The 23787-nt window shown below is 34.4% G+C and overlaps 1 protein-coding gene across 17 annotated transcripts in view; it reads left to right on the top strand.

Moving 5' to 3' along the window:
* The window catches only part of rims2a (regulating synaptic membrane exocytosis 2a), a 182726-nt gene that overhangs the window by 128355 nt on the left and 30584 nt on the right, over nucleotides 1-23787 (top strand). For 13 of the 17 annotated variants that reach the window (XM_016483405.1, XM_016483386.1, XM_016483365.1 and 10 more), the window contains 3 exons: nucleotides 10611-10714; nucleotides 12599-12765; nucleotides 15001-15246. In XM_016483405.1, coding sequence (XP_016338891.1) covers nucleotides 10611-10714; nucleotides 12599-12765; nucleotides 15001-15246 — 517 coding nt within the window. Of the gene's footprint in view, nucleotides 1-6516; nucleotides 6547-10610; nucleotides 10715-12598; nucleotides 12766-15000; nucleotides 15247-23787 lie in introns of all 17 variants that reach the window. The other 4 variants (XM_016483447.1, XM_016483428.1, XM_016483493.1 and 1 more) reach the window with 2 other exon arrangements.

Here is a 23787-nt window from a genome sequence, read left to right as displayed (position 1 = left end):
AGTTTAGAGGAGGCACGTGTTAGAATTTATTTTTTTTTTTTCAGAAAAAAAAAATCTGAGAATCATTAATCTTCTGGAAAAAAAGCTTGTATATAATTTAATTTCTGTTTATTTTTATAGTTTTTTTTTTTTTAACTCTGTTACTACTTTTAGCAAATTGTCGAGTGACTTACAGTAGAGTAACTGTGTGTTAAATGCTCACTGTGCTTCTATCCGAACTCCTAATAGATAGATAGATCGATAGACAGACAGTCTGGCAGCTTCATATAAGTCATGTCTTATGCTCATCAAGGAGGCATTTAATTAATCAAAAATACAGCAATTTTTTTATTATTACAATTTAATATATCTTTTTTATATATTTTAATATGCAATTGCAAAACAGACATTTCAGGAAACATTTCTTATCAGTATCAATGTCAAAAACAGTGCAGTTTATTATTTTTGTGGAAACTGTGATTCATTTTTTTCAGGATTCTTTGAATAGAAAGTTCACAAGAACATTTATTTGAAATAGAAATCTTTTGTAACATTATAAAAGTCTTTACTCTCCCTTATCAATTTAATGCATCCTTCATGAATAGAAGTAATGAATACAATAAAATTACTTTCTGACTTCAACTGAGTTATATATGAACTGACCCCAAAAGGTACTGTGTATCATGAGACCTGGGTTCTGGTTTGTGGTCAGTTTATACATAACTTCAGGTTTACATCAGGTTTAGGTTTGTTAATGAAAAATTAGCTGTAGACACACGCACACACACAAACAGGCACGCTTTCCAACCGATCACACTTCCTCCCATCTGCCACATCCGTCGTATTTGTCACAAGATCTGGTCTGTTGGGAGTGTGTGTGCGTCTGCCTCTTTCCCAGCATCCATCTCTGCTTTCTGTCCAACTGGTATTTACTCTACATCAGCTGTTTGAAATACTCTCATCTTTTTTTCATATGGCACTCAAAATTAGTGTACAGGAGGATTTGACTAGTATTTTGTGCATTTGTGGGAATTCTTGCACTGTTTCTTCCTCCCATCTGCCACATCCGTCGTATTTGTCACAAGATCTGGTCTGTTGGGAGTGTGTGTGCGTCTGCCTCTTTCCCAGCATCCATCTCTGCTTTCTGTCCAACTGGTATTTACTCTACATCAGCTGTTTGAAATACTCTCATCTTTTTTTCATATGGCACTCAAAATGAGTGTACAGGAGGATTTGACTAGTATTTTGTGCATTTGTGGGAATTCTTACTCCATTGCTCCTGTTGTTGTGTTAAAGCTTGTGAAATGAGGCCAAACGGCCCTGTGGTCAACGGCAGGAAAGGCAAGTCTCTCCAGGCGTGTGTTTGCAGTGTAGCTTTACAATATTTTCCTCTTCATTTTCTTTTCTAAGAGGATGTTTCCTCACCTTAAGGGCTGGGCAATATATCAAAAAAAAATCACAATGTATTCATTTTAAAATCTGAACATGAAATCAAACTTGACCATATTTTCTTTCTTAATTTGCAATTCAAGTCTTAGTGCATACCAAAAAAAATAAAAAAAATGTAGGGTTAGAGTTGCTAAGTTTGATTAATTTCTGTTATTCAGTTTATAGCTAAGTATAGCTGTTTATTAGTAGGCCTATGTGTTTTTATATTGGCACATATGAATTGCAAATGTTTAATAATTGTTCCTTGTGTTAATTTAGGGAGATTTTTACTTATTGCACAGTCCTTACATCTTTAAAATGTCTTTTCTTTGCTCAGAAATGTTGATGAAGGATTGATGCGTCTCAGATCTTGCATGAGTTCTGCATGGATGAGTCGGTTTCTAGGTTTTTCTTGGTCTGTTTCTAGGTCAATCTCTCCCTCTTCACGTCTCTCATATATCTCTCTCTTGTGTGGGTTGTCGGTGTTTTAATGCATTTTGCTATGAATAATGAGGGACATTTAGAGAGATTGTGTTGAATTAACTGGATCTGGATTGTGTCTGGATAAATGTTGTGCGCTATAGCTACTCCAACTCCAACTCTAAATACAGCCAGATAGATATTCAGCTTATTTAAAAGACTGTTCTGTTTAAAGTCATTTTAAGATGTTTCTATACTCATGCTACAGAGTGAAATTTAGATGTTATAGAATTTCATATTTTGATATAAGTGTAAATCAGTGGTTCTGCAGACTGAATTGATTAGTAGGATGCAGTTACATGGTTTAACCAGCAGATGACGCTCAATCATGTGTAGAAAAGAGCTGTTCACTGCTTTAGTGCTGAATTATCACCAGAATTACTCCGTCTACCTCTTCAACCTTTTGATTTATTTTACAAAGCCAGCTTAATACACTGTTTTTGCAGAAACTAAATACAGAAGAGTAACGTCCAGATACTGTATTTCAGAAACAAACACTGATGAGTGAAATATGTAGTGGATTCAAAAAGTATTTGAATATCTAAGCCAGTCTGGATGTATTGCATTAGATACAAAATATCAAACCAAATGGCATTTAAAAAGAAAATAAGAAATGGCACAAGCACATTTTTGATGTGAAACTAAAGGAAGTTTGCCCACTGTACCTGCACAAAAATGAGGGAATTACAATCTCTCAGTTTCTCTGACACACATCGAGCCGTATGTTAACGCTGCCTGTGTCTCTCTGTCAATGGCCTGCATGATAAGAGGTGAAATGGGAGGACCAGCAGAGCTCAGTGGTCAGTGCTGGTCACTCGTCTAACGGCCTTCAGGAGGAGACGCACGTGACTGCTCAGACAGGTTTGACCTCTGACCTCTCTGATCTTGACCCTGTCTGCTCTTTCCACTCTTCCTCTGAATGATTTTGAACTCTGGCTTCAAGCTCTAAATCTCTGGATGAGTAAGTGCAATCAATACAGTCAGGTGGAGTAAATGAGGAAGGTGAAAGTCAGTCGGCTGGTCAACAGACAATCTGGCACAAGGTTTTCTATACAGACGGTCATGGACTGACACTGCTGTGTATTTATTTGAATTATTAGGTTTTTCCCCACCCATCTATTATTGTAATATCAACTATTTTCGATAAACCCACCCGTAAATTATACATTAAAGAAAACACAGTTTGGTTGCTTTTACATCTAAAACCCAAATTAGTTATAAAATAAAGATCATCTATAATTTTAGTCTAGATAAATAAATCACAGTAGTTTAGCTCTATTATCTTTTCCTTCAAGAAACATCATAAATGCAATTTATTGATTAGTTATTTTTTAGTAAAAAGAAAATAAAAAATGTATTACCATTCAAACAGTTGAGGTCGTTTTGAAAGATTTTTTTGGTCTTTTATGTATTAAATAATCTATAAAATGTTTAATTTATACAATTAAAAAGAAACTTTCTATTTTAATATATTTAAAAATTTTAATATATTTTATTTGAAATAGAATTATTTTTGTAACAGTGTAAAAGTCTTTACTGTCACTTTTGATCAATTGAATGAATCCTTGCTGAATAAAAGTATCAATTTCTTAAAAAAAAAATAAAAAAATGAAATGGTAGTGTATGTTCCAAAAAAAAAACTTTCTTAAAATGCTGGAGATGTGCATTAAATCAGTATGCATTTTATGTTTCTTTTGCTCTGAAATTTTTTTTTCTTTTCTTTTTTGAAAGATGATATGAAAGAAATATGCACTGCATCACTGTATTTAATGTATTACTGAGCTAAATGCAAATGAGACGAGCATCGTCGGTGGCAAAGCAGGACAGCGTTTGTCTTGCTCTCAGGATCTCGGTCCAGAATAGCTTTCTGATAAGATGGTTGTGTGTGTGTTGGGGGTTAACAGGGTCCATATCAGGTCCGGTTAATGAATGTTCCATCAGTGCATCCGTCTGTGTGGAATGGCATCATCTTGAGGGTGATTAATGCATATAAAATGTGCTTGGGTACACAAGATCATGCATGCAGGGTCGTGGCATGATTAATGCTGCGGCGAATCAAAGCACAGCTCAAGAGAACAATGAAGAACTGAGAAAAAAATGAGCCGTATCAGCAGATTGTGTTCTCTGTGAAGACACGGATAAAGAATTTGAATATGGAGAGGAGGAGGGTGTCCAATTAGCGCAAAGTGGCCTTAGACTTCAGAGCCATTATAAAAGATTCAAAACCAGCACTGAACAAATGATCTAAACAAGGATTCTGGGATATAGGGCTAAACTGGATCAGCAGGACACTTTTCTCCAGTGGGTGATTCAGAGATGAGTAAAGTGTAGGAAGTTCTCACTACATTCTTAAAAATAAAGGTTCCAAAAAGGTTTTTTTTTTTTTTTTTGCAGTGATGCCAGCCATTTTTAATTCCTCAAAGACACTTTCAGTGAGCAGTTCTTAAAAGAACCATTATTTTTCTTAGTGTAAAAAATATTTTGAATAATCTAAAGAACCTTTTTCCACTATACAGAACCTTTTGCAGAGTGGAAAGGTTCCATGAATGTTAAAGGTTCTTCATAGAACCATCAACGCCAATAAAGAACCTTTATTTGTTTTTTTATTTGTAGTCAGATTAACTATAGTGTGTGTGTGTGTGATATTCTTTAAGGTAGATGCATTTAGCTTTGGCATGCTTACAGTAAATGGGAAGTGACAGCAATTTGTATTGCAGTTTCAGTCAGTTCATTGTTTAAGGCGAAATGAGTGACTTGCGACCGTTTCTGATGTGATGTGACTGTATTAAAGTTAAATTTGATAAAACTCGTGGCCATTTAGAGATTTATGCATCATTCATGGTGTGATGCATTATGCATTGCTGCAGATGATATACACTCTTAAAAATAAAGGTGCTTCAAAAGGTTCTTCAAGCGATGCCATAGAAGAACCATTTTTGGTTCCACAAAGAACCATTCAGTCAAAGGTTCTTTAAAGAACCATCTCTTTCTTACCTTTTTATAATCTGAAGAACCTTCTTTCGCCCCAAAGAACCTTTTGTGAAACAGAAAGGTTCTTCAGATGTTAAAGGTTCTTTATGGAACCATTTAGACAAAAAGGTTCTTCTATGGCATCGTGAAGCACCTTTATTTTTAAGAGTGTACATTACAAATACCTGCAGACTGTCCACTCTAGCTGCAAAGAAAGCATTTTTGTTTTTTGTTTATTATTATTTTTTTTTTGTCAAATCGGAGTGTCTAAAGCAGGGTCAGTAATGGTAGAACAACTCAGTGGCCACCAATGATAAAACTGCTGTCAGGGGTTTTTGATTTAGTGTTTTTGTTCACTGCCACACAAAAGTTTTGGTATGTTGGTAAATGTTTTTGAAAGAAGTCTCTTATGCTCTCCAAGGCTGCATTTATTTGATCAAAAATACAGTAAAACAGTAATATTGTGAAACAATATTACAATTTAATTGAATATTTGAATATATTGTAAAATGTAATTTATTACACTCTTAAAAATAAAGGTGCTTAAAAGTTCTTTACGGCGATGCCATAGAAGAACCATTTTTGGTTCATCAAAAAACCATTCAGTCAAAGGTTCTTTTAAGAACCATCTCTTTTTTACCTTTTTATAATCTGAAGAACAAAGAACCTTATGTGACACTGAAAGGTTCTTCAGATGTTAAAGGTTCTTTATGGAACCATTTAGACAAAAAGGTTCTTCTATGGCATCATGAAGCACCTTTATTTTTAAGAGTGTACTGTGATCAAAGCTGAATTTTCAGCATCATTACTCCAGTCTTCAGTGTCACATGATCCTTCAGAAATCATTCTAATATGCTGATTTGCTGCTCAAGACACATTTCTTATTATCAGTGTTGAAAACAGTTGTTCTGCTTCATATTTTGTGGAAAAAAAACTGTCCACAAAAGTCTGTATTTTCAATTTTGATCAATTTAATGTGCCCTTGCTGAATAAAACTATTACTTTCTTTAAAAAATAATCTTACTGACCCCAAAACTAAACCAATCAGGACCATGCGTTGCCACAATTTTACATTTCAAAGTAATGCTTTAAACAAATTAACTGCCAGAATAATAATTTTGTGCAATGAATGGTTGTTGTTATTTTGCTTTGATATTGTAGCATATCTGTGAGTGTTGTGTAACATCCAAATGTCCCTAAAAACACATCTGATTGGCGTCAGGACCTGGTCTTGTCAAATGAAGGTTATTTCTCTTCAGGGTTTGTGGAGACTGTCCTCCTCCTTTCTTTCCACAGGTCTTTTTTAATTCATTCCTGACTGCATGTTCTATTAACATTCCTCTAGTGTTTCAGGGGTTGTTTTGAAGCAGGACTTTTCCCTCTGAACTGCGATTTATTTTGATTTTCTCTTTTTTAATGATCTTTTCTGTCATGGAACTTGAAACTTGTGTTTGTGGGTTTTATCTGCTTGTCGTGTGCGTCCCTCATTTTGTTGTGTGGTGTTTTTGTTGTTGATGTGTTCCCTCCCATGTGTTTTTGCCCCTGGTTTCTCGTCCTTCTTTCTGCATACCTCCTCTCACACCCCTCTCCTCTGTCTGTCTGTCCATCTGTTTTTGTGATGTGACCCCCTCACCCCTCACCTCCCCTCCCTCCCAGAAGACACGGACTCCCTCGGTTGGACAAACTCAGGTCTGTCCTTTCTTCTGCTTTGCCTTTTTTGTTTTCCTCCACGCCGTGTCCCAGCTCCTCTCTGTTTGTTGCGCTCCCGTTCAGGAACAATTCACCCAAAAATGAAAACTGATTTGTCATCTAGAGAATCGTAGACTAGCTAATGGATATTCCAGCAGGTCAGTGAGCAGTGTGAATATTAGGGTTAATCTCACAAAGAACATGTCTTTTCAATGGAAGCTTGTTTCCGTACATGGTATAAAAAAAAAGAAAAAAGATGATTGCAGCTTGCAAGTTTATATTCCGTAATTCTTACTTTTTTCTCAGAATTGTGATTCATAAAGTCCAATTCTGAGGAAAAAAAGCTCACCATTCTGATATTTTTTCACAATTGCGAGTCACCATTCTGACTTTATAACTCACAGTTGATAGTTTAAAGTGCGCAATTCTGAGAAAAAAGAATTGCAATTGTGAAAAAAACAATTGTGAGAAAAGAACCTCTTATTTAGCTTTTTTATGTTTAATTCAGTAGCAGAAACAAGTTTCCATATGTTTCCCCTCCAATTCAAAAGAAAAAATTAGAACTGATTTAAGTAATGAGATTTGGGCACTGTGTCAGTGCAAAATATCTTAATAGTAAAAAAAAAAAAATTATATACGTGTGTGTGTGTATATATGTATACATATATAGGCTTAATTTTCTTTTAGTAAATTATATTAATATATTAAAACATTATTTTTTTTATAAATTTTATATAAATTATAATATGCATTAAAAATAATATAAATCAATAATATTAATAACGGAATACGATATCAATTAGAATACACTTTTACATATATTGTGTATATAGAGCTGGACATTTTTTGACACGCTTTGTGAGATTCAACCATTACCAGTTTGCACTGCAGTACACAGTTAAATCTATTCAAATCTACAGTAGCTGTTATCATTTTTCTATGTTGTAATGAGTGTAAAAACTCCATAGAGGAGTAAATGCTGGGACTGTGCCTGAAAAGCGAACACCATCTCTTTCTGCTGTTTGGTTGTTTTCACTGGCTTTTAAATCCATCACTCCTTCTCTCTGCCCTTTTTTTATGAGTGTTTTATTCACCTAGTTTCTTTATTGCAAATCGTAGGAGTTACTGTTTGCTGTGACGCTCCTGAGCTTCCTTATCAGCTCTAGTCATAATCATGTGTGATTATGATCGTGTGTGTTCTTATTTTAAAAACATTTCAAAATAGTGGCGTTCATTGAGTGATAAAATACTTTTTCAGCAGCCTCGGTTCTGGAATTATTTTTCCCAATCATGTTCTCCATAGGGATTTAAAAAAAAAAAAGAATTACCATCAGAAACTGTGTTTAAGATTGTGTGTTTAATGTCTTTTGTGAGGCACCGAAACATTCTTAATGACATAATTGAATCAAGCATGGTACACAAGTCATTTTAACTTATTGTTAACGATTATAAAATAATAGATATGAAAATTATTCAAAAGAGTCCTATATTCTCTCTACTATTCAAAAGTTTGGGATCAGTACGATTTTTAAATGTTTTCAAAAGAAGGATCTTATGCTGACTAAAGCTGCTTAAAAATATAGTAAAAACAGTTGTAACTATTGTTACAACTTAAAATGACTGTTTTCTATTTTATTGTATTTTAAAAATGTAATTCCTGTGATTTTCAGCATCATTACTTCAGTCTTCAGTGCCACATGATCCTTCAGAAATCATTTTAATATGCTGATTTGGTGTTTTTTTTTATGAATAAATGTATATTATATATTTGAAGTAGAACTCTTGTAACAGCAAACAATATTGTGTGCCATTTAGATTTTCATCATTTTGATCAATTTTAATGTGTCCTTGCAGAATAAAAGTAATAATTTCTTTCAAAAACAAACATTCTTAACCCGAACCTTTTGAACAGTATTGTATATATACAAATGTAAGCTGTGTGAGAGTTTGAGACTGATTTTTTTTTGTCATTCGTAATGTTTTATTGCCGTGGACAGTCAATGATGAGCTTTTTTTTTAGAGAGATTTTCATTTCCACAGTAACAGTGCATTTTTTGATTGGTTGATCTCTCCTCAGAATGATGGGTAATTTGGCTATATAATGCTATTTTATATAAATGAAATTGAATCACACTACTTTGTTGTTTAAAATGAATTTATCTATGGAGAACAAGAATGGGATTTTTTTACCTCCTGAACCCGTTCTTGGTTATGGCTTGAGCTAATGAAGCTGGCTTCATGACAGCATAAGTGCAGATATATCACATCGTAGCTATTTTCAGAAGGTGTTAATGTCAATTTCAGTTTTATTTCCATCCACTTTCATCCTTTTTTTTAATGGTGTGCCGCCCCCCCCCAATCTCTCTTTGAACAACTTTAAAGCAATAGAGAGAGTTTAGAGAATGAAGTGTGTTGTATGGTTTTGGCATTGCAGATATCTAAACTTTTGAATACGGATTGACTTTGAGGAAGGTTTCCCATGCTGCAAAGCTTTCTGAAAGTGATTTCAGTTGTGAAGGTGGCATTAAGCTAAAAAAAATATCCTACATGTATGAACTTCACTATAGCGCTGCAATTAAATCCAATTAATCTAATGATTCTGAGAGCACTAATCATTGGGTAATTTGCTGAACATGTTAATTACTTAACAGCACAATTGCTATTGGAAAGAGAAAATTGCTAATGACAGTTATGGCACCTGCGCCGACAAAGATGGGTGTAGTTCTTGTAGTTGCTTGAGCAAATGGGCTGCATAGTTGTAGCTTGTTGCCTCGCAGTCGGAAAGGTTTCAGACATTTATATGACTTTTTGCTATATGAGCAAACATCAAATTGTGCTTTTCACCAAAATTAGTCTCAGTATTAGTCTTAGTATTACAGAGACTCGGGCCAGTAAGGAACCACCCTAGAAACTGTATAGTAACATGCTGAAAACAACCTAGAATACCCTTGTAAGTGCTTACCCTAGCGACCAAATAACATGTTAAAAACCCACCGAACACCCTAGCACTGCATAAAAACATGCTACTGTCTCATAAAACATCCTAGCAACCATTTAAGAGCGACCACATAACATACTAAAAACATTTAGAACACTAAGGCCCGGTTTCACAGACAGGGTTTAGCCTAAGCCAGGATTAGGTCATAGTTCAATTAGGACATTTAAGTCATTTTTATAAACGTGCCTTTGAAAAAAACATTACTGGTGTGCATCTTGAGACAGGCACTGATATATTTTAAGATCAGTCAGTGCAAGTTTCTTTCAGTTGAAACAGCTCAGACTTGCACTTTAGTCTAGGGCTAGGCTTAAGCCTTCTCTGTGAAACTGGCAGAAAATGTATTTAGTACTAAATGATACTAAACACTAAAATATACCACAAAATAATTTAATTGAACTTTGCACATGCACTTAATTTATTTTATGCTCTGATTTATTAATAGTGAATGATTCTTTAACATTCCGATGCGGTAAAGTGTGTGTCAGGTTTGTGTGACTTGTGAAGAGTTTATTACACAAGCAGACTCTCATAAAAATACCTAAAAAAGATTAGTTAGCTTCTTGATTATTGAACACTGTACTGTCCCCTCTGTAATTTGCTACAATAATTTTATTTATATATTTTTTCTTCTCCGTGCTGCATGATTTACAGTATGAAAATGTGTGGAGAAATTTGCACAGCAGCTTCTTTAATAATGGTAACAGGCATTTCGATAAAGGTTTTTTTTTTTTTTCTTTTGATGGACAGTTTGGTTTTAAACAGACAGATGTCTTATATGCTCAGATGGTAAGATGCTTCGAGGGTAAGTAAAACACAAGCTAATTTTCATTTTTGGGTGAACTATCCCTTTAACATTTTAGTTCCCCCAAGAAACGTTAGCTGTGATCATGCGGCATTGTATGAAACACCTCATGAATAATGTTAGTTAGCGCTGTTAGTTCAGCGTTGTGCATTACTGTTGTAGATGGGAAAGATTTCTTTATTAAACCATTCCACATCATTCAGACGCTTCATTAGTGAGGCACTTTTTCAACAACCGTCCAAACACGTCTGCTGTGAACCATAGGTGCTATGGATGTTGAGGAGCGGACGCGGCAGATGAAACTGAAGATGAACAAGTATAAACAGGGAACGGGCTCAGACTCCAGACTGGAACAGGACTATCACAAGGCAAGTAAATGTGGTCTACTGATCCAGTTCTTAATGTGAAAAACTGTTCAAAACTAACTTTTTAAATGATTCAAATGGTTATACTATAGTTCATGTAAGTAAATGGTTCTGTTCATCACTCATTTCAACTCTGTTAGATAAATGAGTGTGTTTTCTTGTTTTCTAGTCGTAATATTTGTATTTTGAAACAATTTAACTGTTTAAGTTGCAATCACGCTACTTGTGATCATCACAGTGAAATAATACTCCTGGTTGCTTGAATAATAATTAATATTTTTATTATATTTTTTTATTTAAATACTCTCCCTTTAAAAAATTGAAATGTTCATATAGACAAGGTCATTTTTGTTTTGATTTATTAATCTTAAAATATATGCATGCTTGTGTTTGTGTATTTATTTTATTTTATATCATTCTATATCATTTTATTTTATTTTATTTTATTTTCCAAGCTCTTCTTTAACCCCCTTAAAAAGCATCAGTTTAGCTAGCTACATTTTGCTTGTAGCTTTTAGTTTAGCTAACTAAGTTAATCTAGGTCCAGGTAGTCAGAAAAGCAGAGCACTCTTCAGCCATTCACAACGCTTATTTGAACTTAAGTGATCATAGATTAAACATGATGTGTGTTTGGTGACCCACTTCCCGCAGTTGTGAATTTTTTATAGGTCTATATAGTCTTCCAGGTTTAGGGTCTCTGTTCAGGATATACATTAGTATTTGTGTACACAAGACATTGTGCTGAGATTCAGTGCCATATACAGCCATATCGCCTTCCCATTGTATCCTTTTAAGTGTGTGGTATGAAAAGCATTGTACAGGCCCATGAGTTCTGCAGGATTCTATTAAAAGCAGGTAAAGACTCGGTTTGTTTGGTCTGTCTGATAGAGGCGCCATTTAGGACATAATGTTTATAATCAACATAGCGAGCCATGAGCAATTTATAAATAAATGTTACACAAGATCCCACAATACTGTACCTCTCCATGTCTATCCAAGAGAGAATAGCCAGAAATTCCTTAGTGTAAACGCAGTGGCTTTTCATTTTAATGATGCTTGTTGTCTTTTTTAGGGTACTTAAAAAATAAATAAATATTTGTTTCAAATTATGTATTTGTGCTTTTATCCAAAACAAGCTACTTTGCATTCAGGGTAAACATGTTATCAGTTCATGCATTCCTTGGGAATCAAACCCATATTGTACAGTTTGAGCTTAAGGAATGCTCATGAATTTATTTTTGAATTGTATTATTATTATTAGTCATGTATTATGTATTTATTTTTATATGAATACATTTTTATTTATTTGTTATTGTTTTTTATTTGTATTTATTATTATTTGTTTGTTTGTTGATATTTTAAATTATTTTTTAATTTTATTTATTATTTATTTTGAATTTATTATTATTATTATTTTTGAATTATCATTTATTTTTGAATTATTATTATTATTATTGTTGTTGTTGTTTATTTTTTATTATTATTGCTGCTGTTGTTATTGTTTTTTAATTATTATCATTCATTATTTTAATGAATTGTATATATTTTAAATTAAGCTCTTACTTTGTGTGACATTTTTGTGCCACTAGCATGGAAGTAATGCATAGAAAAGTAACAATAGTTTCACATTACCCCCCTACCGTCATTTTTGCCCTTCTCCCCATTTGCTATTGGTCAGATAAGTGAAAAAGAAAGCGCCACTTCGCCTCTAAGACCCCCCTACCGTCATTTTTGCCCTTCTCCCCATTTGCTATTGGTTAGATAAGTGAAAAAGAAAGCGCCACTTCGCCTCTAAGCCCTTTAACCCCTTTAACCCCTTTAACCCCTTTGTATTTTCTGTTTGTTGTCTGTAAGCACCTGACCGCATGTGTTGTGTTTGTTCTGCAGCGGTCGGGCAGGGATCCTCAGCGGGGAGAAAACCTCTCGGCCAAGTCTTCGGACAGTGATGTCAGCGACGTGTCCGCTGTGTCGAGAACCAGCAGTGCGTCTCGATTCAGCAGCATGAGCTACATCTCAGTCCAATCAGAACGGCCGCGGGGCAGCCGCAAGATCAGGTGAGACGGCCTCTTCTCGATTCAGGATCACTGTCAAACCTGTGCGTTACAGTTTAGTCCAGGTATAGTCCACAGCGAGGGCTGTTCTTTGAGGCCATGTACATACTGTGTTACCGCATTTATTTGCAGGAGTGAATTCCTCATGTTTTGGCGTCTCCTGGCTGTAAACAAGAAACATGGATGACAATAGTTTAACTAATAGTTTAATAGTTTGTTTTTCATTTATTTATCTTTTATGTGATTTTGTCATTTCTATTTATTTTTTGTTTTTATTTGTTTGTTTTAATATTTCTATTTAGCTTTATTTTTATTTCTGTTTTACTTTTAGCAATTTTAGTTCTTACTACTTTATATCCGTTTTTTTAGTTACAATTTTTCATCTAATATTGATATTTTGTTATGTTTCAGTTTTATTTCAATATCTAAAATTATTTAAAAGTGATTGTTTAATACTTTTAGATTCAGTTTTAGTGAACAAATAACAACAATGCTGGAAAAACCATTATCATTTGGCAGTTATTAGTAAACCGAGGCACCATGTTTAGTCTCAGCCTCATGCCCTCATACCACCCACCGTTCGTTCATAGACCGTCATATGCATATTGCACACATAACTAGCAAAAGCTATCCAAAACCCTGCCGTTTTAATTTCATTGACCCACTTCTAGGAACTGCCTTACCAGTCCGCCCGGAAACATGGTCTTATTTACCCAGTTTATGCACCATTCAGAACTGAAAATGCATTATTCCAGTTTCATTCCTGAATTTGAATAGAGAATGCACACAGAATGCGGAATTTGAATTTGAATGCAAGCAAGTTAAATTGAAATTCAAAGCAATTCATATGTGAAATAATTAATATTTACTGCTTGATGAACATTAATTTTAATGTTCCAACCTTTAAATGTCTTAAATGGCTTCTAAAAACAAAACTGACTGTGGTTGGTCACTTCAAATAGTCTCTTTCAGTTAAAGTGGACAGTTCTTAGCCAAAATATTAGTCTGACTACATGAAAATTGAATTCTACATCAGTGCTATAAATATCGTTGGCTCTGTAATGAATTGCTTGTTATGTTTCTCATTTGTAAGTCGCTTTGGATGTAAGTATCTGCTAAACTGGTATCCAAATTTGCGAATGGGTCAAGACGTATCTCACATCTGAATCTTCCAGATGTATATTTGGTTATAGAATGAGGTTATCACTCCTATAAATACCTGCTGTGTGCAGAACAGGATTAAGCACTGAGAAAAGGAGTGATGATCATATTTAGCTGCAGTGTGTACATGGCCTGAGAACAGCAGCTCTGTAGGCTTCATCATTTTCTGGGTCAGGATTGGGTTCAGTTTAGGTGAGTTTGGCTCCAAATCAATGCAGACTATACATTTTACAGTCATTACATTTTCAATTGTATATGCACTTCCTTTCAAATGTTTGGGGTCAGTTAGATTTTGTTTTTTATTCAGTAAGCATACATTAAATTTATCAAAATTTACAGTAAAGACATTTACATGTTACAAAAGATTTCTTTAAAATAAATGCTCTTCATTCAATCAAAGAATCCTTAAAAACATATCATGTTTCCACAAAAATATGAAATGGCAAATGGTTTAAACATTGATAATAGGAAGAAATGTGTCTTGAGCAGCAAATCAGCATATAGAATGACACTGAAGACTGGAGTAATGATGCTTAAAATTCAGCTTTGCATCATAGGAATAAATCACATTTTAAAATATATTCAAATAGAAAACCAGTTATTTTAAATTGTAATAAGATTTCACAATATTACTGTTTTTACTGTAGTTTTGACTGAATAATTGAAGCCTTGGTAAGCATAACAGACTTCTTCAAAAAATATTGTACTGACCTCAAACTTTTGAACGGCAGTGTACTTTCATAGCGTTTGTCTGTCGTCCGACATTTTCATAATTCGCTCCATGTCAGTCAACATTTACTCAAATGCTAGCAAATAATCTCCAGCAACCTAGCGCACTCTCATATAACATACTAGACGTGAATATTTAAGTTCTGCAAGCTGTGAAATACATTTTGTTCTGTTTTATGTGCTTACTGTCTGGCTTCTGTTGTTTTTACTGTTTGCATTGCGTTATTTTGTTGTGTTGTCATTCATTCATTCTTACTTTACTGTTTACATTCAAGTAGTGTTGACACCTATACTGTGCTTCATTTTTGTTCTGCATGTTGCTTGCACCTCTGCTTCTACTTCTGCCAGCCACACCCACAGCAATGCAGTGCAGGGGCGGAGCCTCTCCAGGGAGGGGGAGGAGTCAGTTGGGGAGGCGTTACAGGAGGAACAGGAGAAAGGAAGGTTGGAGGAGGACAGAGGGAGGAAGAGAGGAGGGGGGAGGGCAGGAAAGCTGAGGAGACAGACAGATAGTGTAGACAGAGAGGAGGTGGAGCAGGAGGAGGAGTCTGAAGAGGGCGTGGCCCAGAGGACGGTCTCAGAGACGGACCTCAGGTAAACTATAGCCATGGCAACCAGCTGTATCTTATACCGTAACTACAAAACATTCCATTGGACATAAACATACTACTTGTATATTCTGTTCATGCCTAAACAAGGTGCACTTGAATGGTTTTCAGACTTTCCAAGTTTTACCCTTAAAGTGATTTTGAAAAAAAAAAAAAAGATAATAGAGTATATTAATTATATTTAAAAGATTTGTCAAAAGTACTATTAGTATTTATTTATTTATATAAAATACTGGTAAATAAAACGAAATATTTACTAACATTACACCCAGTGTTATTTTTAGTGTCATTGTGGTACTACTATAATTTTCACTAATATTTGAATTAGTTTTATTTTATATATATTTATATATTTTAAAGTTTTAGTAATTTTTTATTAGTTTTTTACAACAATGACAATAATAATAATTATTATTATTATTGTTTTTATTTTTATAGAGCAGATTATTTGTGCATATTTAGGATGAGAACCAAACATAACATAGTTCAGTGCTACCATGCAGAGTTGGGAATAGGGAATTGGACAGTTGTAGAATTGGGTAATTAAGTCAAGGATAGCTTCTTTATTGTGGGATGACCTAAATAATAATGTATTTCAGATATAGCTTGCTGGAAACTTGAACTAAAGCTGCCAACTCAAGTCCAGTGAAATGAGTGTATAGATACAGTAGATGGTCAGCCATGGTGACCTGCTCATGATGAATGAATCAGCCCTGTTTCAGCCCTGTGCTGCTGCTGCTTATGTGTTTAGTGTCTGTATGGTATTTTAATGTGCTTTTAATGTGCTGCTTATTAAGAACTTGTCATGAAATGTGTTTTATTTCAATGCCTCCAGACCTTCTAATAACCCTTTTATCCATGTGAAGGCCTCCATTCAGATACAGCTTCATACTCTGTTGATCTTATTATGCATGTTGACCTTATTTTCACGACAATTAAGCAGTCCCTGATTCTGTTATTTAGAGTTAGATTTTGTATTTGATGTAATTTTATTTTATACTGTAGCTAACAGCCAATCTCAATTAAAATGAAAAACAGTATTTTATTTTTTTCAGTTTTTGTTGTATATAAAGTTGAGTAGTTTTGTATAAATTGTAATTTTAGTTAAGTTGTGTTTTTTATATATATATATATATATGGGTCAAAGACGTTAAGATGTCCGCATCAAAATAAATTTACCAAAGTGATTTTATGTCCATAGAAAGCACATTAAATGCAAGTAAAGTGTCTACTTTTAAGGTTTTGGAGGATAAAATGTCAAAATTTGGTTGAAATTATGTTACATTGTCATTCAGTGTAACACAATATTTATGTAAAAATTCAAACAACATGCTTATTCTGACATGTACATATTAAAATATATAAAAGAATAAGGGAGCATATTACATTTTATTGGGTTTTAAATGTAAAATTCTTACTGACAAATGGGCAAAACCTAGGATAGTGGCAAATTAAAAAAATGTAAAATTACAACTAATTAGTATTTGGGGTGAAAGTAATTAGTCTTTTAATGTGTCATAAATTGATTTTTGTTGTAAATATGCCTGACAAGATTGTTACATTGAATGACATTTTAGTGGGTCTCTTCTGTAAATCTGGGAAAAATGTATGATATTTATTTTTTTGCTTGGAAAAACAAAAACACATTTGCAATTAAATTCAACAGAAAACTTTTAAATTTTTTGGGGAGAAAACAACAACAATTGAAAGCAGTATTACACTTATTGTTTTTATGCTTTAACCCTTTTTTGTCTTTGACCCATATATATTAACAAAAGAGATGTATACATATATACAGAGATATGTTATTTTATGTTTATTCATTTTTATTTCATTTTTAGTTATTGTAATACATCAAGTTTAACAAAATAACAAAATATTTAAAAAGTTTTATATATTTTATTTGACTTAATTTTTATTAATTTAATGTTTTAAACAATGTTTATTGTTTATATTATTTTTTTATTTATAGTTTTTATTGTAGTTTTAGTTGACTATAATAAACCTGGCTTTTTGGTTCTGTAATGTAATTTCGTTTTTAACTTATCTATAAACTTAACTTAAAGAGAAAGAATAAATAAATCTTACATTACAGTAATTAGAATGAGATTTTTTATTTTACATTTACTACATTTAGTAATCAAGAACATAGGCTTAATTGTGATGAAATAATGCCAATAATGTCATGAAAATCAGGCTTAATTTTCTTTATACAAAGTATAATATCTCCTTTCTTTTGATTTCTTGATTAAATAAGATTCACCCATATATGTGGGTCCATCAGTCCAGCTCTTTCTCTCTCCGCCATATTTGTGATATTTCTGAGCTCATGTTCATCATCTCTCAGTGTTGACACTGCACTTGTCATCTGGGCCTCTGAGCCATGCATTAGACTCTGATCGAGTTTGTAATGAGGGAGATAGGAACACGATTTTCTTTGTTAATAAGTGACTGGAAGCGTACACAGACCTTTGAAGCGTATCGTTGATCATATTGTGCTAAATGAACATGCGAATGGATGGACTCAGATTGTGTATAAGGAACAGTGATTTAGCTGAAGAGGCAAAAAGTGTTTGCCTTCAATGTCATGCGTTCTTCAGGTGATCTTTCTGTGTGTCTGTGTTTACTGAGGCATGTTGGATCAGCCAATACGTGCTTTGAGAAAACAGGAAGTGATGTCAGCGGCGATTACATTGACGATGGTGGAAGAGCCACAGGCACTGTCTGCCTCATTAGGTGACTTTTGCAATATATAAGAGGCATGTGTTCTGGTGGAAGTTTTCTGTGGGTTAGTTATGCAATCTCATGACTAATATACAGCAAGCGGAAAAAAGAAGGAAAACAAAGCCATAAAGAGGTTACTTAGCATTGCCTTACAAGGCACAACAGAGTCACTGAGGTTTGTGAGTGGTTGCTGAAGCTTGTGTTCACAGCACACAGACGGTCATGAGATGTTTCAACTCTTTTTTCATTTCTATTGGTTTCTGTGGTGTTATTAGCCTCTTGCCAGACGATTTCAAATCAGATTTTCAGCCAATAGGATAAGAAAATTAGGTTTAATTCTCTTTAACTTAATAACTAAATCCTTTAAGAAAATAATGAATTATTAAAAGTAAAAAAAAAAATCAATTGAGTACAAATATCACATTTTATTCAGATAAAATACGAAGATATTTTAAGACACATTACAATAAAACACTTTACAATAAGATCCATCTGTTAAAATTAGTTAATGAGCAATGCATTTGTTACAGTTTTTATTAATATTTGTTAACATTACTTAATAAAAATACAACTGTTCATTTCAATAATATTCCCATGCAACTTTATATTTTAATAATGCATTAATAAATGTTGAAATTAAACGGAACAATGAAAAATACTTCTAATGCATTTATTAATCTTAGTTAATGTTAGCTAATTTAGTTAAATAAAGTTACCAAAAAGTGTTACCAAGATGTTATTGTGGCAGAATTCAATTTAGATACAAAAGTGGCTTTCAGAGTCAATATATTTTCGTTTACTTTCCATATCTTTGATCACAATCCTACAGTCCACAGTAATCTGTCAGTCAGTTTTTCAGTTGCTTCTCTTTGATTTTGACCCTGTGTTCTGTTGTGCTCTATATAAACTGTTTTCAAATGCAAATTAGATTCCTGTTTGATAGACTCTGTCTCATTCTGTGCAGCCTGCAGTGGGTAAGTTTTGAGTTGATGAGGTGACTTGGCTGTAGTTGCTGTGGGCATTAGGTGGTACTTGAAATGCTCCTTTGATGGTAGAAAAATGATAGGATTTAAATCTGGCCGAAAGCGTAATTGTTATTTTAATGTTTTTTAATTGAAAACTTTTCTTTAAACATTTAATTCATATATGTTAATGATAATATTATCATCTCATTGCTATTTCACATTCAACACCATCATTAATGTGAAACCCAAGCTTCTGTGGTCAGATACTAATGCTGACTTTCTGCTCTGTATCAAATCATTGGCATCTCATTTTCAGAAATGTCAATTAGAGACCATCTGAATAAGCGTTGAAAGCTAATTCTTAATTTGCAGGATGCTGTAGACACTTTCCGTTTTCAAGCACGAGAAAAGATAGATGCTGTCGTCTCTACCACGCTTTCAGTATTTGCCATTTTTGATCGGGACTGAAAGTCGATGATGGGACTAAATTTCATTAGCATCGCCTGCAGCGGTTTAGCGCCGCGTCACATTTCATTTAAAGGTCAGTTCTCTATGGAGTAGAGCGGAGAACATCATAGCGCTGTTCTAAAAACCCAGTGAGCTTCTAAGGCAGCATCTTCACTGAAAAATTATATATACAGTTAAACAGTGAAACTGCCCACTGTTCTTCAGAAAAATCCTCCAGGTCCAGCTAATTCTTTGGTTTTCCATCTTCTTTTGCATATCTGAACCCTTCATTTTCACACTGATGACATCTAAGGGACTCATACGCAACTAATACAAACAGTTCAAACATTCACTGATGCTCCAGAAGGAAACCCGATGCATTAAGAAAACTTTTTGAATTTGAAGATCAGGGTAAATTGTACTGTACTTTGTCTTCTGGGAAACATGTAAGTATCTTCTGTGTCTTCTGAAGGGCAGTACTAAATAAAAACAATATATATATATATAAATGATAATTAAAATAAGAAAAATGTAAACATCTTCATCCTGTTCAAAAGTTTTTAAAGAGGTGGTTGATTGCGATTTCACTTTTTTAAGGTTAGTTAGTGTGTAATGTTGCTGTTTGAGCATAAACAATATCTGCAAAGTTACGAAGTTGAAAGTTCAATGCAAACGGAGATATCGTCTTTTAAAATTCTGGCGGTTTAATGCCTACAAAAATGGCGCACTAGAGGCGGTTTAGCCAATCACAACACACTGGGCTAACTAACCAATCAGAGCCCATCGCCTATTTCTGAGGGCGGGGCTTCATAAAAACAGGAAAAGATCAGCCCGTTTCTCAGAGAAGGGACAGAGCGGTGTGGAATAAAGGTAAATTATGTGAAAAATAATGCGTTTTTTTTTTTTAAACGAAGCATTAACACATGTTAGACTGCACCCCATAAACACAATGAAGCCTCGAAAAAAAAACAATGAACCACCCCTTTAAGGCATTGCGTTTCCTTCTGGCATTAACATGAGTCAGTACTCTAGCCTAAACATGCACAGCACATACAAATAGTGGATAAAGTAGTGCTTTTTAAATAAATTTGAAAATTTGTATTAGTACCTTTTATTACCACCTGTCCACTGACCTTGTCATAATGCATGGGAATCTGGGATTGCCTTTTCCATGAAGGATACAGAACAGAATGTAGAACGTAGCCAAAAGCATGTATCCTAAAATGCAACAGCATTGTTCTGCCAGCCAGATTTTGAAATAGCCTTTGTGTCAAGAATGCACACATAAGTCCTTAAAATACTACCTATGTGGGCAGCTCACATTTTAGAATGGAACTTAGAACTTTGTTTTTGTGCTATTCACTTGACCTTTTTTTTTTTTTGTCTCAATAATCGTGACCTGTGTTTGCTGACAGATCAGATCTTGACACATTCTCTATATTTGCTAACTTTTAGGAGAGGATGTGTGATAGTTAAAATTTTTACTTTATATTTTGTGTTTGTTAAAGCAAAACCAAGGTTTTTTCCCCCTATGATTGTAAAATGAAGATACAGTAAAACTGTCAACATCTTCCATCCATCACGTTTCCACCATGTCAGTTTCCAAAAATAAATAAATAAATAAATAAACTATTGTGTTGATAAAATACTTTATTAGTGTCCAGCTCAAGGGCAGATTTTATTTTATTCAGGCCATCAGAGCCCTTATGTATTTAACATGAAAAGTGGTGATGGTTGAATTTCATGTCATAAATGAATTTGGAGTCCTTAATGGGCCACATTCATTTAGACAGACATTTAACTGAAATGCCAAGGACCCAGGGCACCGTTTTCATAGAAAATGCTTTTCTGCATCACCTATTCTATATAAACTCAAGGACAGAGATGGTGCCCACACTCTTCTGTCTTTTTGTCATCATATTTGTTGCGTCCCTTCCCACCCTGCACAATATGTTATTATTATGCGTTCATACAGGTCGCACACTTCAGACATTATGCAGGTTACATCTCACGGTGAAATATGACCTGAAGTTTGTTGCGAATTTGAAGGCATGGTTGCGCAGTTACGCAGTGCATAGCTATCATAGCAAGGCTATGCAATGCCATGAACCTGAAAAAATTAATCCTAAAAGCATGCACATTCCATCAAGGAGAGAGGATGGTTTATGGTTACTCTGGTTTTAGCACTTCAGTGGTCCAAATTTGAGGCGTAGAATGCCTCTAAATCAAGAAAATGGACCCGAGCCACTGCGTGCACACAAAAAAATAGCGCACAGGTTTTGTTTGGTGTAAAGGAAGACCGTGGCCTAGATGAATGAAAATGCACTTAGCAAAATCTGCATGAAAAAGGAACAGTCTGTTCAGCTGTGGATGAGTAAAAACATCCCCGGAGAGACACTGTGATGCTCCAAGTACATTTGCCTGAGGGGATGGTCTAATCTGCCAAGACCTCCTGATAGGCCATCAGGAGAAGCTTTGGATGGAGTCTGTGGCCTTTGGTATGAGTGATGTCCACTTTGGCTGTAGCCGTAATGTCCTTTTGTGACCAGTGATCATTTGAACCTGATGTAATTCGGTGGCACATGGTCTCGCTGACAGTGATGCTCAGGTGACCTTCTAAGTCAAATTAGATGAGCTGATATTGTCATCAGGCGGTAGTTGGAAAACTATGGTTCTGTTCCAAAACCTAGTGAGCTGCCTTCCTGCTATACTGTTTACGTAGGCATTTTTAACATTTTATTTTAATTATATTTTTTATTTTATTATTTTATTTTTATTAATTTTTTTATTTTAAATCACACCCAATAAGTCAATTTTATATTTTGAATCAAGCCCCGTGAGTTTTGTTTTATTTATTTATTTATGTATTTATTTATTTGTTTGTTTGTTTGTTTTTTAAGGCCAATGTTGTAAGGCCAACATTTCAAGATAGCTGATTTCTTCATTTGGAGATTTACTTCAAATAATCAGATATTCAAATCAAATCTCATAAGTATTTTATTTTATTTATTATTTTATTTATTTTTTTCATTTTATTTTATGTGCAGAGCAGGTAAGGCCAACATTTTAAGATAGTGCTTATTCAAAGCATGTACGTCTTTTTGTTTGTTTGTTTATTTATTTATATTTATTTAATGCAGAGCAGGTAAGGCCAACATTTCAATATAATTATGGTAGAGATTTGTTTTTCAAACCAATTTTTAATAAAGTGAATTAGTAAATACTAATATTTTAAAAGAACGGTATCGTTATTTCATTCTAGGAGTCATTCAGTGTTGCCATTTGTGATGGTCCTGACTGCAGGTTAACTCAGTAGTGCACATCCGTTTACATACTGTATACACTGTCGCATCTCAATGAATGGTCATACTTCATAATATTACGCCAGGTACTGCTCTGCACTGGCAGCCTTTTCAGAAGGCCGCCTTTATTAATCGCTGAGAGAGTTTTCTAGAGCTGACCAGATTCAAACACACCAAAGTGCCTGAAGCCATCAAGGCATTAGTAATCCTCCAGTAAACAACCTGTGCGGTTTGTCAGAATGCTCAATGATCCGTTACAGATAGCGTGTGACTTCTCTTTACACTGCCACAGACCATGTGACCTGTTTGTTCCTCTGGTCACTGTGGTTTCGAGTTTAGAAGTGTTTAAAAAAGATGCAATTGCAGTTAAATCTACGATCTAAAACTGTGGCCTGTTTTCAGATTGATTGGGTAAATTCTTATTATACTTTACATTTAGATTTTTATTATTATAGCTTTTTAGATATTAAAGTGCCCATGAAATCAAAATGAAAGTTTTTTGGGTGTTAGTATCAATATGTTAGTCTTAAGGTTATCTATAAGGCAGTGTGCTCCAAAACAGTGACAAAATTCGCATTTAGAAGATATAAGCATTCAAAGCTTGCAGTTCGTCACTTCCGCCAAAACGGCTCAACAGTTTTTTTGACGTCACATCGTACTTCAGCTTCTCATCAAACTTTGTCCAGTCAAATGTTCTCTAGAATCCGAAGCGCCCGCCCCTACACTATAAAATAGACGCTGAAGCCGCAGCTGAAATCGGTCACTTGTCCACAGAATTTGTATTTTCTGTACAGTGAATGGCACGTAGTGTACTATATAGGGGACAGGGAACGATTAAAATAGTGTAAATATACTTTCCATTGAGGAAAAAAAGAAGTCTGGTTTCGCGCTGTGTTACGCTAACCACCGCACCGCACACACACTCTGCTCCGGTCCAGAGACACGATAGCACGGAGCGGATCACATGCGCGAGTCGGCGCAGACCACAAAATGTATCGGAGCTATTTGAATTCTACACAGAATGCTATATTTTATAGCAATATGGATGAGATTGTGGCTGGCATACCCTGTCAAATGTGGCTTTACGGA

The sequence above is a fragment of the Sinocyclocheilus anshuiensis genome, unplaced genomic scaffold (genome assembly GCF_001515605.1).
Source record: "Sinocyclocheilus anshuiensis isolate Anshui unplaced genomic scaffold, SAMN03320099.WGS_v1.1 scaffold389, whole genome shotgun sequence".
Taxonomy (NCBI): Eukaryota; Metazoa; Chordata; class Actinopteri; order Cypriniformes; family Cyprinidae; genus Sinocyclocheilus; species Sinocyclocheilus anshuiensis.
This window is presented reverse-complemented; position numbering and strand designations above follow the sequence as displayed.